Source organism: Pyrus communis, chromosome 1 (assembly GCF_041283825.1).
Source record: "Pyrus communis isolate YQ-2024b chromosome 1, ASM4128382v1, whole genome shotgun sequence".
Lineage (NCBI taxonomy): Eukaryota > Viridiplantae > Streptophyta > Magnoliopsida > Rosales > Rosaceae > Pyrus > Pyrus communis.
This window is the reverse complement of record NC_142565.1, coordinates 4754179-4772348: the sequence shown is the minus strand read 5'-3', so window position 1 is coordinate 4772348 and position 18170 is coordinate 4754179. Positions and strand designations below refer to the sequence as shown.

Sequence of the window (18170 nt, the reverse complement as noted above, 5' to 3'; positions counted from 1 at the left end):
GAATCTTCTGTAAGATGAGGTTAATGTATCTCATTAATTTAATTCACCTTGAAACCGAAAAACCAAAAAGGCACTAGCATCATGCATATTTTTGTCGATTACAACTGGATCTATTTTTGAACTACGGATTTGGGCAACAAATACAGAATTAAAAACAGAAAAGGAGTAGGATTAAGATAACTATAAAACTTTTGAGCTCGACTGTTGACAAAATTTGCTGATCACCGTAGCTGATTTCCTTACAACACGAAGTCAGCAACAACAAAGCCTTATCCCACTATGTGGAGTCGACTGATCTTCCTTGAACAAGAAAAGATGACTTCGGATTCACGCTTTCAGATAAAAAAACCTCTATTTCCTGTTGAAGTTTGTGCAGGAAAGGAAAAAAATAACAAGTTTGATTAAACTTACGAGTTCAAACAATGTCCAACGAACCCCCAAAGAAACCTGGTTTAAGAGATGAAGAGAATGTTGGCAAACCTTTTGTTCGGTTTTGGCGGGATTAATCCTCTTTTTTCGAGGCTCTTGAACCTATCCTTGACAAGGGTGGAACAACCCTTTTGGGAAAAAAATGAAAGAAGCAATTAGACTTCCTTCTAGTCTTGTCTGAACACAAAGAAAAAGAAAATGACGAAATTTTTTGTAAGCAAGAAAAGTGCATGTACCTTTAGCTTACGGAGGGATCCAGTTATTTCTTCAGTCAAGAGGACTTGAACCGGGGCAGGCTCGAACCTGTAATAGAAGTATTACAAATAGGAAGATAAAAACACAAATGATACTAAAGGTGTGAGAGAGCATTGCTTAAGACATACTTATGCTTCCCCAATCGCGGGGGACATGACTTTCGTTTTTCTTCTTTAGCTACAACTCGTCGAAGATGTCTTTTATGCCTCTCCTCGTCCTCTTTAGCTATTTCCTCAATGATATCTGGTAAGCTGTGACCAAGGGACAAAGCAATTATTAGAATGTAATCTTCACCAGTGTACTCTAGAGACAAAAGTTGTATAAGTATATTACCCATCAATTTCTTTAGAAAGCTTCTTGGCCTCTCTCGCTTCTGCTTCCTTTTTAAGCTGTTCTTTACGCCTAGCTCTCTTATTTAAGACGACTGTTGTCACCCTCTTTGTTTTTAAAGGCCTGCACCATGTTTTTTCAAGCAACATGAGTCGTGGCATTTTAGTTTTGGTGGCCTTATAATGCATGGAACAGAATATTAGAAATAAAAAAATAAAAAATTCAGCTCACCTTTTCTCGGATGCAGCATCCCCATTCTCATCCAAATTTTCTGGATTCATATCATCATCGGTGCCTTCATCTGCCTCAAGAAAATACATCTAATAAAGTAGATTGGTACCGTAAGGTTCACAGTTATGTACAAAAAAAATTAAACTAACATAAAATATTGGTCGTTATGACTCCATGTCTATCTGGTTTATTGTGACAAAAATGAAAGGAACAAAAGACACTCACTTCTTCTTCATCAACAGCCTCCCCAGGAACAGTTAAAGGAACCGGTTGAGGTCCTAGCTCTTTTTTATAGACTTTCCCCATTTCTTCTGCAACAGCATGAGCCAATGTTTCCTGATGACTTTCAAATGTGGGATTGAATGAGGATCCCGGAGGCTCAACTTCTACGGCAGGAATAATTGATGGCTTCTTCATCTTCAAAAATTCAATAAAATCTATCAACTAAGAGCCATGGAATGTTTGCTAAAACTGTGACTATTCAAACAATAACACAGCAGCCAAATGCTGCTTCGGATTCTATATGACTCCTAGATAAGATGTGATCCATGATGCATCTTAGCGCATTACCACTAGTGGAATTAGAGTTACAGAAACAGACAAGAACCAATATGAACAACAATATGATCATATTCTTGAACTTAAACGACGAGCTTTACCTTCTTGGTTTTTTTGCTGTCGTCACCTGCATGAGAGTTAAAAACAGTCAATGTAATGCACAGAACCGTATAATAAAAGAAAAAAAAAGTAATAAAATAGTGGAAACAATGCAATGGATGTTAAGGTTGAGGAACCTGTATATCCCCATAAGTCAGCCATGCCAGAATGCGAGACAGAACCCTGTGAGATTTCAAACTAAAATTAATACAAAACCGCTAGAACTAGATAACGTCTGCAGTTTTACAAATAACAACTGACCTTCGGACTCCATTCAGATCCATCCATCAGTTCTGGAACCTTTTTATGTGCTTTCTTGAATTTCTTCAGTGTCGAAGAAGGTACTGGTTGTACAAATGGGTTTTTCTGCAGCATGCTCTCAACGTGGAGTACTTTCTGTCGATGTTTTTCAATCTTCCTCTTCACCGAAAGATCTGGTCAGACCAAAGCACACAAGTTCAGTTCCACTAACTAACGAAAATGAGTAAGAAAACTGAGAGCGTAAAACAAAAGAAAGGAACTGAACTGGATCAAACTCGTAAAGTATACTTATCAATCAGTACCTATTTGACTCACTCCAGATTTCTATACAGTAGTCAAACCCGGATTGAATACAATGAGATTCATTCGGAGCTTTAAACGACAGATTGACTAAATTCTAAGCATAACCTAGAAAATCTACCATTCCGATTCCCATTCTGTTTCCCGCCAAGCAAAATGGCGCTCATTTTCTTCCGGAAAAAAAAGAAAAAAACAGTTCTTCGTAAAATATCAGAGTTTGTTTCACCATCACATGAAGTTAAAGAAAGCTCTTTCAACAGAAAATGCAGCAAACCAATCAAATTTACAACACACAATAATGTGAAATTCCAATAAAACTCTTCCATTTATTCGTTGGCTTCGTATTTCGATAAGTTTAAACCACAAACCCCAGCACAAAACAAATTCTAATTTCCGCACCAATTCACCTGACAAGTCCTTAGAAACCCAATTAATTCAATGTCAACCAGCTTGCAATTGCAGGAAAAGGGGAATGATTGGGAAATTTGGAAAACCCAAAAGGGCATGAAGGTAAAAGCACCGTGGCGGAGAAAGGAGGTACCTTTGGACTTGTCTTCGAAGAAGAGGGACTCGGCGGGGGTGGAGGCAAGAGAGCCGCCGGAGAGAGCGTCCTTGGTGGACTGCTCGAAGAAGTCGTGGATGTCATCGGTGCTGATGTTTGCCCTCCATGCCTTCTTTCCCTTCCTGGAGGTCTTGGCTTTCTTCCCCATAGCTTTTCTCTCTCGTTGTGAGTTCCGAGTTCCGAAGTGCGCTGCTCTCTCTGTGGGTTTAGGGAGTGAGTTTATAAACCCTAACGGCTGAATGGCGGGAGAACGACGTCGTTGCTTCGCTAAAGAGTTTTTCTTTTCTTTTGTTTTTAGTTCTATTGGTGGGCTTCGGAAAAGATGTTTCCGATAACGGTACTCCCTCTGGGTCTCGCTGCCTCCGCAGCATCAGCAACTTCACCACCTCACTGTGGTCACTGGCATACAACAATCGGCTAACTGCGACGGAAGGCCATGGGTGTCCCCGTCAAACTGGGCTTTCCTCAACCTGCTCATCCTCTGGTTCTTCCCGCCTCAACTTCCAAAAACAAAGTAAGCAACTCCATCTCTCTCTATCTGTGTTGCTGTTGTGGTATCTCTTTCTTTGTTAACAAGAATATCAAATTAAATTCTTGCAGACTAAAAATTCAACTTTAATTCAATCATCTCCAACAACCCAGAAACCAAATGGAAGCAAATTTCCCAGCTCAGTTTCTGTTGATGAAACTCAGAAAAGGTTTCAAATTCAACCCTTAATTGATATCCTGCGTGGTTGTGAGGACGTGGGTTCTGTAGGGAATGTAAAGGCTGTTCATGGGTTGGTTTTAAAATCCGAGCTTTCGGACGGGGACTTGTTGGTGGTGTTGAACCATGTAGCTCATGCCTATTCGAAATGCTTGGATTTCGACACAGTTCGTCAAGTGTTTGATGAAATGCCGCAGAGGAACATACTTTCTTGGATTGTCATGATCGTTGGGTCGACAGAGAGCGGCATTTTTCTTGATGGGTTTATGTTCTTTTGTGATATGCTAGACAGTGGAATTTTACCGGATAAATTTGCCGCGACTGTCCAGACATGCATTGGGTTAGATTGTACTGAATTGGGAAAAAATGGTGCATGCGCACGTTGTTGTAAGAGGCTTTGCTGCTGATACTTTTGTTAGTACATCTCTTCTTAACATGTATGCAAAGTTCGGAAGGGTTGAGGATTCATGTAGGATGTTTAATACCATGACAGAACATAATAAAGTTTCCTGGACTGCAATGATTTCAGGTTTAACATCAAATGGCCTTCATTCTGAAGCATTTGATCAATTTCTAAGAATGCAGAAAGAAGGAATCACACCGAATTTGTATACACTCATCAGCGTCTCAAAAGCAGTCGGGAAGTTAGGTGATCTTGACAAGAGCAAAATTGTTCACAGTTACGCATCTGAATTGGGCGTGGAGTCCAGTGTTCTTATAGGAACTGCTCTTATTGATATATACGCCAAATGCAAGTCTTTGTCTGATGCCAGATCTGTTTTTGACTTGAATTTCACTAGTTGTAAAACCAATCCGCCATGGAATGCAATGATCTCTGGCTATTCACAGTGCGGTCACAACCAAGAAGCATTGGAGCTCTTTGTGAGAATGTGCGCAAACAATATAAAACCAGACAAATACACTTACTGCAGTGTTTTCAATGCAATAGCTGCGTTGAAATGTTTGCATTTAGGAAAGGAATGTCACTGGATGGTTTTAAAGTCCGGGACAGAAATGAAAGTTACAAGCATCTCCAATGCATATGCCAAATGTGAGTTGCTCGAAGATGTACAGAAGGTCTTTGACAGGATAGAAGAGAGATTTAGTATCTTGGACAACACTGGTGACTGCTTGTTCACAATGTTCTGAATGGGAGGATGCACTGACAGTCTTCTCAGAGTTGAGAGAAGAAGGCTTTGCACTGAATGAGTTTACCATTTTTAGTGCGCTTGTTGCATGTGCCAGCTTTTGTTTCCTTGAGTATGGTCAGCAAGCATGGCCTGCTTTGCAGGGCTGGCTTGGACACAGAAAAGTGTATAGAAAGTGCACTAGTCAATATGTATGCCAAATGTGGTAATATAGCTGAGGCGCAAGAGGTCTTTGAGAGGATTTCTGAACCGGATACAGTTTCATGGACTGCTATTATATCAGGCTATGCTCAACATGGGCTTGTCGAGGATGCCCTTGAACTCTTTAAGAGAATGGAGCAGATGGGTGTGAAGGCCAATGATGTGACACTATTGTGTGTTCTGTTTGCATGCAGCCACCGTGGTATGGTAAAAGAAGGCCTCAATCATTTTCATCAAATGGAAAAATCATATGGGGTGGTGCCAAAGATGGAACATTATGCTTGTATTGTTGATCTCTTAGGTCGTGTAGGCCGTCTTAATGATGTAATGGAGTTCATAGAAAGGATGCCAATTGAGCCCAACGCAATGGTCTGGCAGACTTTGTTGGGAGCATGTAGGGTACATGAAAATGTTGAGTTGGGGGAGATTGCAGCTGAGAAATTCTTTCGGTCACACCAGAATCCTCGGATACCTGTGTTTTCTATCCAACACTTATATCAGGACAGGGTGTTATGAAGATGGACTTAGTCTGAGAGATGTGATGAGAGACCGAGGTGTGAAAGAGGAACCAGGCTGTAGTTGGATTTCTGTGAATGGTAGAATCCACAAATTTTATGCAGGGGATCAACAACATTCTGAAAAGCATGATATTTACGCAAAGTTAGAAGAGCTGAGAGTGAAGCTCAAATCCATGGGTTACATTCCAGATTTGCGTTATGTATTACAAGATGTGAATTTGGTAGAAAAAAAGGGGGATGCCTGGATGAGCTTGCTGAATAGAAAAGATTAATACCATCAATTTCTTCAATATTTCTTGTATAAGCATGTCAAGTTGGGGGGACAAAAGGTTCAGGTGTGGTATATATGATCAACCTAAAAGGAAGTGGCAGCAACTAAGAGCAAATGAATCTTTAGATGATAAAATTCCGAGGGCGGAACTGCCATGTACATTCAATGATTTTTTTCTTTAGCTGCTCAGCTCTTCTTCATGCTTGGGAGCGGAGTATCGAGGTACATGCAGGCTACAGATGAAAAACTATGAATGCCAACTGAATATCATTGTGCAATTGACTATGGTGGATTTTTGGCTTCTTTGATCACAGATAATTTTTCGGGCACAGGAGATGTACTCAAGGGGCTGTGTATAGGGTCAGGTAGCAGGATTGAGTTCATCATTAAGGACCCTGGGGCTCACAGCTATTCACCAACATCCACCGATACAAAGCTATTGAACCATACAGCTGCACCGGATTTCATACCTCGTGATAAGAGGTGCAGATAAAGGGTATAAAACTGCCAAGTGGAAATCCTATTCTGAAGTCAGGCTTTTCAACTCATTTGTTTAGGGTTCAGCTTTGTTTTATGTAATGAGCTGGATAAAGGAGGTTGATTACTTTTCCTGAATTTTATATGCGGATGGGACATATTTTATCTACAACACTCTGTTTACTGAAGGAACTCACATCAAAATATCAGTGAGGTTCAATCATTCATATCCACGAACTGCACCATGTGATGCATCCAATTCACATGTCATATCAATTGTGTCGTTCACTCATACTATATCTTATAGAGCAATACACCAACCATCCTGTGATGCAAGCACACCAGATAGAAGCGAATTAAAATGATAGATATGATGGATAAGTAGTGTCTACTATCTCCTAGTGTGAGGAGAGACTTGAAAACCCTAATAACTTTGGTTCTAGTACCAGCTTACGACTTAGACACTAGAAAGAACAAAGCTGCAGAGACTCTTAAACAAGAGAAAGGTACATAAAAACGAGTTTACAATTCAAATATCAATATGATAATTCAAAACAACCTCCCCTTCTTCTTTATAAATACAAGTATTTATAGGCTTACAATTTAAAGTGAGAAATATGAAAAGACAAAAAAAATAAATAAAAAATAAAAAATAAATAAAGGCTTACAATATAACTCCCAAAAAATTAATTGATTTCATAAAATGTCATTAACTTAGGAATTCCATAAGCCACAAATTTAAAGCCAGATCATGCATTATAACTCAAAAAATGCATGTATTATATTATAAAACTTAAATTCTAGTTGTTAGTAATTTTATATAATAACGCCTCTTTGGCCTGAATCATCATGTGACGGTTTGGCTATTACACTAAAACAATTTCTCTTAGAGTTTTTCTAGTATGGACCAGAGCATAAGATACATTGAGATCATTGAATACTCAATCTTCATCTACCGAATCACTAATCGCACCTTTAGTTGTTCATTCACCTTGTGGTTGATGCTATGTGTAGTCTCATTCTAGAATTTTCCTTTTCTCTACAAGGTGGCTAAAAACTTTTTACTCTTTTGCTTTTCCAATCTCCAACCCAAAATCTCAACAGTGTCTCCAATCTTTGTGGGGCTTTTGCTTAAGCTTGTGGGGCATAAGAAAATTTGATAGCCAAAACAGGACATGAACACTAAGAAAGGCAGCAATCTGTGCCTTTGAAACAGCATTCAAAATCTACAAAAAGACAGCAACCCAGTAGTTGAAAACACCCTTCCTTCTGAGATGTCTCTCTTGCTTTGCTTGTACATATATATACATGTATACATTATATATTCAGATACACACACACACATCTATCTGGTCTTAACATTTCTGCCATCTCTGGGAGGATCCTTGCAGGTTCCAATTTACATGTGATGAACACGACACACATAGCTAGGGACACTTACATATGATGCATATGATCCAGGTTTCTCTGCTTTGCTATGCTCCATGCAACTTTTGCAAATTATTTTCTTTTCTCATCACTGTAATTACAATTATGTCATCTTCGATGCCTACAACCAACCCCGTGACCTCTATTTTTATTTATTTTTATAATTTTTTATTTTTTGGTTTGTATAATTTTTATTTTGTTATCTGGGTCAAGATCAATGACTCAGTGCGGTTGATTGCTCAACTCTAAATAGAACATTAGGTGCCCTTTGCGACTTAAGGCCATGCATAAGGATATGCTACGAGAAATATTAGGAACAACATTTATTTAAATTATATTTTCTAAATCACATGACGTGGATATTGATGATTGAATTATTACTTAAGTGTTTAATTAACGAGCTTATTCTATATTTGTGACACATTATATGATCCATAAATGTGATCTAAATATGTGGTTTTCCTAGCGTTTTCATAATGCTATATATTCCATTGTTTTGTGACACATTTATAGTCCATTGTTTTGTTTGTCGTAATTGATACGTAGGTCACCTCCAAGATGATGAGTACATATTTCTCAAGAGAGTTTTTAGTGTGCCCAAAATACGGGCACATACGTTATATGTCATTATATAAGTGGAGTGACATAATCTATATCTATATTCATCATTATATTCACCATATTCACCTCGATTTCAAAAAGCTAGAGCCAAAATATATATTGAATGCCCTAAACCACAAGGATGCAAAATGGGATGCAAAATGTGACTGACCCTTAACTATATAGTACATGCCTCATATTGTATCACTATGGTGGCTCTTTCGATGAATGCTATGGATATTTTTTGAAGCGGTATTGCCCTTCTTGTGGAGACGAGTTGGTTGGTGGTTTTCTTTTCAGATTAGTTAGTTTTTAAATTTTTGTGATATCCCCGCTTCACACACTCGTGATATCTTGCTACGGCAAGTTGATGTGGCCTCGCTAGTTTTAGTAATGGTTTTTGCTTGCATGTAATGTAAGATGTGTCGCATCTATGTCTTTTTGGCAAATTTGTACCATTTGTACTATTTGCTCTTAGCTCTTGTGGTAGCGCAAAATAAGGGTTTAACTTATTTGTTGGTTGAATTTTCTAATTAATTAAGAACATATATTACACAAATGAAAGTATAAAGGTTATTAATTTAAGAAGAAAACAATGCATGCCGATATCATTTTCCAAATATTTGGCAGAATATTTTTTTTTGGCTTGAAAAAGGACAAAGCAATATAGCTGTATGAAGTTTTTGGCTGATTTGTTTGCATGGGTGCTCTCTTTGCACACAACAAGATTTTTACAGCAAAGCAATTTGTAGGCATTATATATGTAAGCTAAAAATTATGGAATGACGAAGTTCCGACAATGACCTTTTTTATTCTTGAGTGTGTGGCGATACATGCACAATGAAAATGACCTTTTCTTCAATCTATTTAACGAATTAATCATATATATATGTAAGTATTTATGCATGTAAAGAGATGTTTTAGTTTGCAATTAACCGCATTTAAAGAAAATGTGGACATGCATTTGATATGTCATCTATATGTTGTCGTTATTGTTGATACCGTTAATATTGTGCTTGAAAATTTAGTTAACAACAACTTAGAATGAATATATATATATATATGTAAATCATGTGTATGTATGTGATATGTCCAACCAAGAGAGGCACTTATCACTCAACTTTATACTTCAATTAAATTTTGTTTCCATTGTCACACTTGCATGTGAATGTACTTTCCCGAAGTTCAACTCACGTGAGTTTTTGCTAGCAAGAGCCACAAGAATCCTATATATACATACTACTATGCTAAAGGATAATTTATTTATTAAAACAAATAAAAGAATATTTCTTGGACACAATGTTTATGTATTTGTATGTGATAGTAACTATTTCTTTGGTTTTTTTCGAAGTGAATTACAAAATTTTGGAACCATATGAAGGAGCACAGATTTGGTGTCAAGCTCTATGTGGTGATTGTGGCAAGGCTTGTCATTATATGGGTTTTTTTTATTCCATTTTCAAATAATATGGAATGTCACGAGAAGCATTTCTAAATAAAGTAATACTTTTATTGTTATGCCATAATTAACTTTCATATCACTTTTCTAATTGAGATTATTATAAACAATTAAGAATTTTATTGTTGCTGTGATCTCGCAAATACAACGGAGTTTAGCACGTACATATGTTCTACGTTGATTAATTAAAAATAAATAAAATATAAGCACGATTGTCTTAGTCGGGTTTATACCCCCAGAGCATTCCATTATGAAACATGTGAATGAGAACACTCAAATCCTTAAAGAATCTTCTGCATCAGCCTCCAACTTTTTGGCAACTAACAAGCCCTAAGATGAGTACGTAATATACGTTAATTTATCACCCTCAAATCGATGATAAAACAGAGCTTAAGATAATTTGCCTTGGGAAAATAGAGCTTAAGATCCTTTGCCTTCGGGTTTGAGGGTGAACTTCTGTGTCCGACATCGTCCTATCCGATAAATTAACATCGCCTAACCCTCTATTTGCGTGTAGAATTAATCAGAATGAATTAATCCATCATCATCATCAACCAAATAGAAATTGCATGCATATATCCTCAGGTTTTCAAAATCAAGTAAAATGGTTAAAAAAAGGGGTTACAAAAGACCTGAGAAGAATTGGACAGCACCGAACAAATTAATAAAAAGAAATTAGTCACTTCAATTTGATAAAGAAATGCTAGCTAATAGGTTTCAATGGTATCAAGACAAATTATTGCTTATCTGTTTTAACTTGTTTTTTTCCTACTTTTCTTCAGTATATTACGATACCGATAAGCATCAGGTCACGCTCATTGGACAAACTTATTGAACTTCAGTATTTCGATTCATGCCTTTCAGCGTATTAATTACAAATGGTGGACATTTCATGCATGTACGGTGATAAAATAAATTAACCCATTACTACCTGATCAGTAAAATTTATGAAAAATCAAATCAAGATTCTGATGGATCTGTTTATATAATACAAAATCAAAGCACATGCAACCAAAACTGGGAAAATAATTGAGGGAAACCCTAATTCCTGGAAATAATTAATTTTTTTAAATAAGCTAAGGGAAACCGTAGAAATTGATCATGGAATGTGTCAGGGAAGTGCACAAATTATACATTCTTATGGAGGGCAAAAGACAAGGGTTGGGAGCAGGGTATGTGTATGGAGAGTATTGTTTGGTTGTAATGATTAATGGGCACACATGTGAATAGAGTTGGTACGTGATTTGTCTCTGTGGCGAATGGAGACAATGCTCGAATCAACAAGGACTAGCTAGTAGGGAAAACTCTTGCTCTTAAGCCTCCTATACATGTACATGTACATTATACATATATACACGTAGTGACTAAGTTTGATACATAATATAAAGGTCTCGTGATACATAAAAAGTACATAAATATATTGACTGCAGATGGAAATTGGAATTGTACTTGCATGCTTATTGGTATTTAGTGCAATGTTCTTTTTCCTCATCTACGTAACTGTCCATGGAAGTAAATATATTTTTGGAAATATTTGACTAATCCTTTATAAGTTTATGTGCATGCGTTGTCCAAAAGATAAATGAATTTCTAATTCAATTATATATAACTCAGTCTGATCAGCAAGTTGCAGTGAAACTTCATATACCATGCAATGGATATAAATTATAAGTAGACTTAGATTAATGATTGATAAGTATAAAGAACAAGTAGCTAGTGAGAACAGGATGAAGTCTACTGTCCTCATGCATAAATATTTAATATTATGAATCTATGATTGTATGTTTATATGAGTTTCAAAAAATTAAATTAAATTAAATTAATGGGAGCATGATGAGCAGATATGAGCTTAACCAATTTGGCCAGGTTGTATATATGTTCCTCTCCTTGCACTCAAGTTTGAATCATCATATTTAATGTAGATTATTTCATCATTTGTCAAAAAAGGTATAATTAATGAAATTGAACTTGAAGGCTAGAGATGATGAGAAGGTAAAAATGGCACGTGTAGAGAGAGGAAGAGAGAGAAGGAGCGGACAAAAAGGGCAAACGGAGAGGAGGGGAAGAGGCTAAGCTAAAAAAACCCCCCGTGAGGAGTGTTTGGAGGCATTCCAGAACTCACAAACTAAACATATATCGATCATATTTTGTTGCTTCTCTTCTCATGCACTTGTTTCGATGGCTCGATGGCTGGCCTATTCCACAAATCCACAGTTGCCACTCCCACCTGATCCCTCTATCTCCATCACGAGATTATGATTCCCCCATTCCTGCCCGCCCTTCACTTCTTTTTTTTTTCCCTTTCTACCCCTTTCTCTGTATCATTTTCCCATCTATATTCACTAATAATTCATAATTTTGGTGGATGCATATATATATATATAATGAATATTCAGAATGAATGAAAGACAGAAACTCTGTTTTGTTTTCAAGCTTATATCCGACCCTAAATGTTTTCTAGCTTATGATCAAGTGGCCTTAGCTTTGTGCATATCAACTTGCAGACTACTCCAAAAACATGCATGTGAAACTGATCACTCTTAATATCACTATTACTGTTTTTATCACCAGATACATAATATACAGAATACTTGGCTTTATAATTTAAGACATGTATATACAGGTAAGAAAGAAAACTCGTATAATATATACTATTCTTAAATTATTAATCATTAGCAACTTTGCAGATATGATCTATGATTTTATGCTGAACAGCTTGAATATTATGTTGGAAAGTGCCCATAAATTATTAGTTTAGGACACCTGGCATGGCGTGCATTTCTTTAATCAAGGACATTAACGTGATCTTATATTATAAGGTGGTTAACTTAACTTTTATATCTGAAAATTATTCAGCAATAATTGATGAATTCCACTTTATCATGTATATACATGATATGATGAATATGTATGTTTCATGTTAAATTAAGTTGTGTAGTGAAGAAATCATGTTGAATTCCACTTTTTCTGGAACCATTTGGTCTAGTGCCTAGTTCTACCAACAAATTAAGTAAACTTTAGGTTTAAGAAGCCCATTAGTATTAATATAAGAATAAGACAAATGATTAGTTATGTGCAATTAATCATCCTAAGGATTAACGAGGAATGTTATCCCTTGCCATGCGATATAATATGGGCAAAAAAAGGAAACAATTTTGTACTATGAAATAGAAGGGCAAGTCAGTAATTGCAGCTAGAATCTATTATCTATTTGTCCAAACTCGAAAAAAATAAACTGAGGCAGTCATGTGCAGGGAAGAAAACAGGTGATCATATAGATTTGAGAGCTCATCGCCCTCTTATAAAAAGCTTTCAGAGCTTTTCAGAGACTTGTGTAAGGAAGAGAGAGAAGAGGGGCAAGAGAGAAAGCTGGTAAATCTGAAATATATATCGAATCCGATATCCTACTTTTTCCAGTTTCCATGGTTTCTAGGGAGCACAAGAGGGCAGCACTCTATGAGAAGCTGCAACTTCTTCGTTCTATTACTAACTCTCATGCTGTAATTCCTCCTGCTGCATTCATTTCTCAGGCTTTCCCTTTATCGTATTGGCCTAAATTTCTCCAAGTTTTATATATACTAAACCACACTTGTTCTTCCCATTAACACAAAATACATGCAATTGGTTTCATTTTTGTGCTGGCTACCCCCTGAATATATCTTATTTCTGCACCACTCTCTTGATTTTCAAACCGATGAAGAATTAATATTATGAGTCGACCAAGATTCATGGTCACCTAGAGACCAAGAAATCATGGTCATCTGGCGACCAAGAATTCATGGTCATCCACCTTTAGATTTGATATCAAAGGTTGAGATTAGAACAACAAAAGCACATCATTTATTCTTCACCTTTGATATCAAATCCAAGAGTGAGTGTGATTATACTGTTTCCTTGTTGCTTGATACCATGAGAACATTTATGTTAATATTATATACGAAAACAATTTATTTCTGTGGTTTGTTAAGCTTATCAAGAGAAACTGAAACAATATTATAAGTAGTGTGCTGTGAGTCGTCAAAAGCTAAAAGTTCTAACAGTTAGTGTGTATGTTTGTCTCTCTGATGGCTGCCATTCGATAGATATTCATTTTCTGAAAGATCTCAGTATCCCATATGTTATCTTGATTACGGTCGAACTTTAGAATTAGATTAGTTTCTATTTGTGTAATTTACATAAATCTATATATCTAAAGAGAGAGATCAATTAATTTGGAATTTCATTATAAGTAGCAAGCCGTCAGTTGTACCCATGGCAAGATGTTCTTACATGACTGTACTTCTTTAATTATCTAAATCTATGAGAGAGACAGTGTGTATATATGTATACATATATGTTGATTATATATATATATATATATGCGTGTGCCTCTGTCTCTGTGTGTGTGTGTGTGTGTGTGTGTGTATGTTCATTATTGATATCATCAAATGTATATGACAGTATAGTTTTTGTTTGTGCATGTGTCGCAGCTAAACAAAACCTCAATCATAGTAGATGCCTCCAAGTACATTGAAGAGCTAAAACAAAAGGTGGAAAGACTGAATCAAGATATTGCAAATGCACAAACTACTTCTTCATCATCAAGTGACCAAAATCCATTGCCTGGGGTACTTATACAGACAGAATTCACCCTTTTCCATATCCAGTACTATGATCAATTTAATCAGTATCCTTTTTAGTTGTATGGGTAGTAATATATAATGGAGTTTTAATTTGTTATAATTTGTACATGTCCTTATTATTCAGCAGGTTACAGTGGAAGCCCTAGAAAAAGGATTTCTGATAAATGTGTTTTCTGAGAAGAGTTGCCCAGGTTTGCTTGTGTCTGTACTGGAAGCTTTCGAAGACTTGGGTCTCAATGTCCTTGAAGCTAGGGTTTCCTGTGCAGACAGTTTCAGGTTACAGGCAGTTGGAGGAGAAGTAAGACATTTCAATTCCTCTCTATATATAAATAATTACTGCAAGAGAATTATATACATATTAATGACAGCACCTATAAGGTTATTTCACTTTGATGTATAGAATGAAGAGGAAGGTGAGAGCATTGACGCGCATGCAGTAAAGCAAGCAGTGGCAGTGGCTATAAAAAACTGGAGCGAAAATACCGAAAATTAGTAATCAAGATTCGGTTGCTATACATAACTACCTATTTATGTTCATGATGACGATGATGATCATTTTTCGCTTTCTTGGATAAATATCCTCGTTTGGCTTCTCTCTTGTTGTAGCTAGCTAGGTTGGCATGATGATGTTGATTATCAAAGAATTAATCAAGCTTCAAACAACTTAATTAGACCAGTTTCGTTGTAGTTGTAGCTATAGCTGGCTAGGATGGCTGAATGCGTTGATTATGAAGGAATTAATAAAGCTTTAAACAACTTAGTTACGAATGTTTGATCAATCATATATAGATCCTCTTAATATGAATGGGATAAATTAGCTCCTAATTAAACAAAAAGAATAATTAATTATTCAACTTCGGGTTTATCATTATCAATAATTCTGATTCTCTAGTTGATTAATATATTAGATGTTGGATTTTTGTAGCTAGCTAGGTTGGCATGATGATGTTGATTATCAAAGAATTAATCAAGCTTCAAACAACTTAATTAGACCAGTTTCGTTGTAGTTGTAGCTATAGCTGGCTAGGATGGCTGAATGCGTTGATTATGAAGGAATTAATAAAGCTTTAAACAACTTAGTTACGAATGTTTGATCAATCATATATAGATCCTCTTAATATGAATGGGATAAATTAGCTCCTAATTAAACAAAAAGAATAATTAATTATTCAACTTCGGGTTTATCATTATCAATAATTCTGATTCTCTAGTTGATTAATATATTAGATGTTGGATTTTTGGATTGGTGGGCCTGTGAGACCCCACTCTAACAACACCGATACTGTCCTTAACTTTATCATCTGCCTAATCTGTTAGGTGTGGGGTTTTATCACAAAATACCTCGATATTAGTTAGAGTGGGGTAATCATATTTAAACCCCTTCGTTTTATTTTCAACCACCGATGTGGGATTCCAACACTCCCCCTCACATGTAACCCCATTTAGTGGTTTACATGTGGAGATCCACACATCGGCAATGTTAGGATTTTGGCTCGTCAAATATGTCCTAATTGGTTTATGATTGTTTTAGGAAAATTAGAGGAATACTGATTCTTGTCCTAGAGGGATTAGGAAAGAATTTCAGTTTTCCTTATTCAATTTAGGTTTGGATTTCTAGAAGTCTATTTGGATTTGGATAAGTGTAATTTCCTAGTCCACTTAGAAATAGAAATTCAATCAGCCTTGGGGCGTGTAAGCCGACCCTATGCCTATAAATAGGGTGCGGCAAGGCTTAATTTTTAGAGAGAAAACAGCTAGAGACAGCCGAGAGTTTTGAGATTAGTTCTAGGGTTTGCAAAAGTTCTGTAATCTCTATTATTAATCAAATGTGCGGTGATTTCTCTACCTAGAGAAATCACAACTGAATGTAGGCAAAAGTTCTACCGAACTAGTCTAATTCGTGTGTGTTTCTAAGTTTTGCTATATTTGCTAGTTTAGTCTATTGTTACATTAAAGAACAAGGTCTAGTGAGCATGTTTTTCAACAATTGGTATTAGAGCTAGAATCAAGGTGTTCTACGATGTCAAAAAGGAAGATGAATGCGGATCCAGAACCTGCGTCAAAGCCCTTTGACGGCAAGGATGACTTCACGGACTGGCAAATGATGATGAAGAACGTACTGATACAGTAGGATTTGGACAATGCACTCGCTGGTGAGAAGCCAGAAAACATGATAAAAGTAGCATGGACTAAGGTTCTCAAGAAAGCCAAGAGTTCCATCAAGATCCATCTCACAAGATCAGTTCGGTCACACATCACCGAAAAAATGACTACCCATGAAGCATGGGAAAAGTTGAAGAATGTTTATATGGGCAAAACCGTGTCCAATAAACTTTTTCTAAAAGATGAACTATTCGGGCTTTGACTAGAAGAAGTAGGTGATATTGAAGATCACGTATGCAAGTTCCAGAATTGCATAGCTAATCTTCAGAAGGTCGAAGAAACTTATAAAGATGATGATATGGCTATCATCTTGTTGAGGTCTCTACCTTCGTTTTTCAAGCATTTTCGAACAACTTTAATGTTTGGCAAAGAGTCCCTGAAGCTTAAAGACGTAATTCAAGCTTTTCAGTCATATGCTAAACTGGATGATATAAGTGAAAGCTCTCAAGGCCTTTATGCCAAAGGCAAGGAGAGGGGGTGGGAAAAGATAAAGGAAGAGAAAACTGGTAACAGAGGTAGGTCAAAATCCAAGAAAAAAAAAGGAAAAGAAGGAAGGTTGCTTTGAATGTGGTTCAACCGATTATGGGAAGAGGAACTTCAAGATTTGGAGAGAGAAGAAAGCCAAGATGGAAGAAAGCTCAGGTTCAACTAGTGCAGTTACTGAGCGTGAAAGTGACGGAGAGCTTCTTTTAGTAACATTAGGCTCCAAGGCTTTCACAAATTGGATTTTGGATACCGGATGCACGTTTCATATGTGTGCAGTACGAGAATGGTTTGATACTTACCAGGAAGTCATTAGTGGAGAAGTCTTAATGGGGGGCGATTCTTCATGTCTTGTAAAAGGAATCAGCACTGTTTGAATCAGAATGTTCGATGGGATGATACGAGCTTTGGGGAACGTCAGGTATGTCCCTAGACTAAGAAAGAATTTGATTTCCTTGGGTACTTTAGATAAGGCCGGTTATGGGTACAAGGCTAAAAAAGGAAGACTCAAGGTAACCAAAGGATCGCTAGTGGTAATGCGGGGTGACCTACAACCCAATAAGTTGTATAAGTTAATTGGGACCACTATAGTTGGGGGAGTAGTTGTTTTTGTAAATCAGAGTGTAGAAGACAAGACTGAACTCTAGCATCATAGGCTCGGGCATATAAGCCAAAAAGGGTTGCAAAAATTACACAAGCAAGGCCTGTTGGAAAGTGTGTCATCTTGCAAACTGGACTTTTGTGAATACTGTGTTCTTGAAAATCAAAGACATGTATCATTCGCAAGTAGCAGTGCAGATAACCGAAACAATGAGCAACTTAGCTATATTCACTCAGATGTTTGGGGCCCTATATCAACTAAATCAAATGGTGAAGCCATGTATTTTGTTGCTTTCATGGATGATTTTTCTAGGAAGGTTTGCGTTTATTTCATGAAGCAGAAATCTGAGGTTTTTGCAAAGTTCAAGGAATGAAAAACAGAAATCGAGAATCAAACTGGAAGAAAGATCAAGTACCTGAGAAGTGACAATGGAGGTGAATATACAAGTATGATTTTACCGATTACTAC

At 36.7% G+C, this 18170-nt stretch overlaps 2 protein-coding genes and 1 pseudogene across 4 annotated transcripts; 2 read left to right on the top strand and 1 right to left on the bottom strand.

The window, feature by feature from the left end:
* Window positions 1–15: 15 nt before the first annotated feature.
* Window positions 16–3315, bottom strand: LOC137719985 (ribosome biogenesis protein NOP53-like). Its single transcript, XM_088693747.1, has 11 exons — window positions 3005–3315; window positions 2164–2336; window positions 2040–2085; window positions 1905–1930; window positions 1471–1662; window positions 1246–1334; window positions 1018–1137; window positions 813–935; window positions 666–732; window positions 481–557; window positions 16–358 (listed from the first exon to the last, which is right to left on the bottom strand). Exons 1-11 carry the CDS (start codon window positions 3171–3173, stop codon window positions 352–354), a joined length of 1089 nt encoding a protein of 362 aa, XP_088549873.1. The 5' UTR covers window positions 3174–3315; the 3' UTR covers window positions 16–351.
* An 87-nt stretch (window positions 3316–3402) lies between these two features.
* Window positions 3403–5870, top strand: LOC137719984 (pentatricopeptide repeat-containing protein At3g16610-like; annotated as a pseudogene). The gene is made up of 2 exons (XR_015962249.1): window positions 3403–3539; window positions 3626–5870. The product of XR_015962249.1 is annotated as a pentatricopeptide repeat-containing protein At3g16610-like (transcript).
* A 7200-nt stretch (window positions 5871–13070) lies between these two features.
* Window positions 13071–15219, top strand: LOC137719986 (transcription factor bHLH61). 2 transcript variants are annotated; one of them, XM_068458974.2, is made up of 4 exons: window positions 13071–13333; window positions 14303–14440; window positions 14583–14753; window positions 14856–15219. In XM_068458974.2, exons 1-4 carry the CDS (start codon window positions 13256–13258, stop codon window positions 14946–14948), a joined length of 480 nt encoding a protein of 159 aa, XP_068315075.1. In that variant the 5' UTR covers window positions 13071–13255; the 3' UTR covers window positions 14949–15219. The 2 variants fall into 2 exon arrangements, with proteins under 2 accessions (XP_068315075.1, XP_068315074.1); XM_068458973.2 differs by having other exon boundaries at window positions 13117–13333; window positions 14580–14753.
* Window positions 15220–18170: the final 2951 nt, after the last annotated feature.

Bases quoted from the DNA above. Each gene is read 5' to 3' on its own strand.
- LOC137719985 (XM_088693747.1), bottom strand. From the start codon at position 3,173: ATGGGGAAGAAAGCCAAGACCTCCAGGAAGGGAAAGAAGGCATGGAGG. The intron at 2,086-2,163 runs GTCAGTTGTTAT...GAAATCTCACAG, and splicing joins GATCTGAATGGAGTCCGAAG to GGTTCTGTCTCGCATTCTGG. The intron at 936-1,017 runs GTAATATACTTA...CCTTGGTCACAG, and splicing joins CTTTCTAAAGAAATTGATGG to CTTACCAGATATCATTGAGG.
- LOC137719986 (XM_068458973.2), top strand. From the start codon at position 13,256: ATGGTTTCTAGGGAGCACAAGAGGGCAGCACTCTATGAGAAGCTGCAA. The intron at 13,334-14,302 runs GTAATTCCTCCT...CATGTGTCGCAG, and splicing joins CTATTACTAACTCTCATGCT to CTAAACAAAACCTCAATCAT. The intron at 14,441-14,579 runs GTACTTATACAG...CTTATTATTCAG, and splicing joins ACCAAAATCCATTGCCTGGG to CAGGTTACAGTGGAAGCCCT.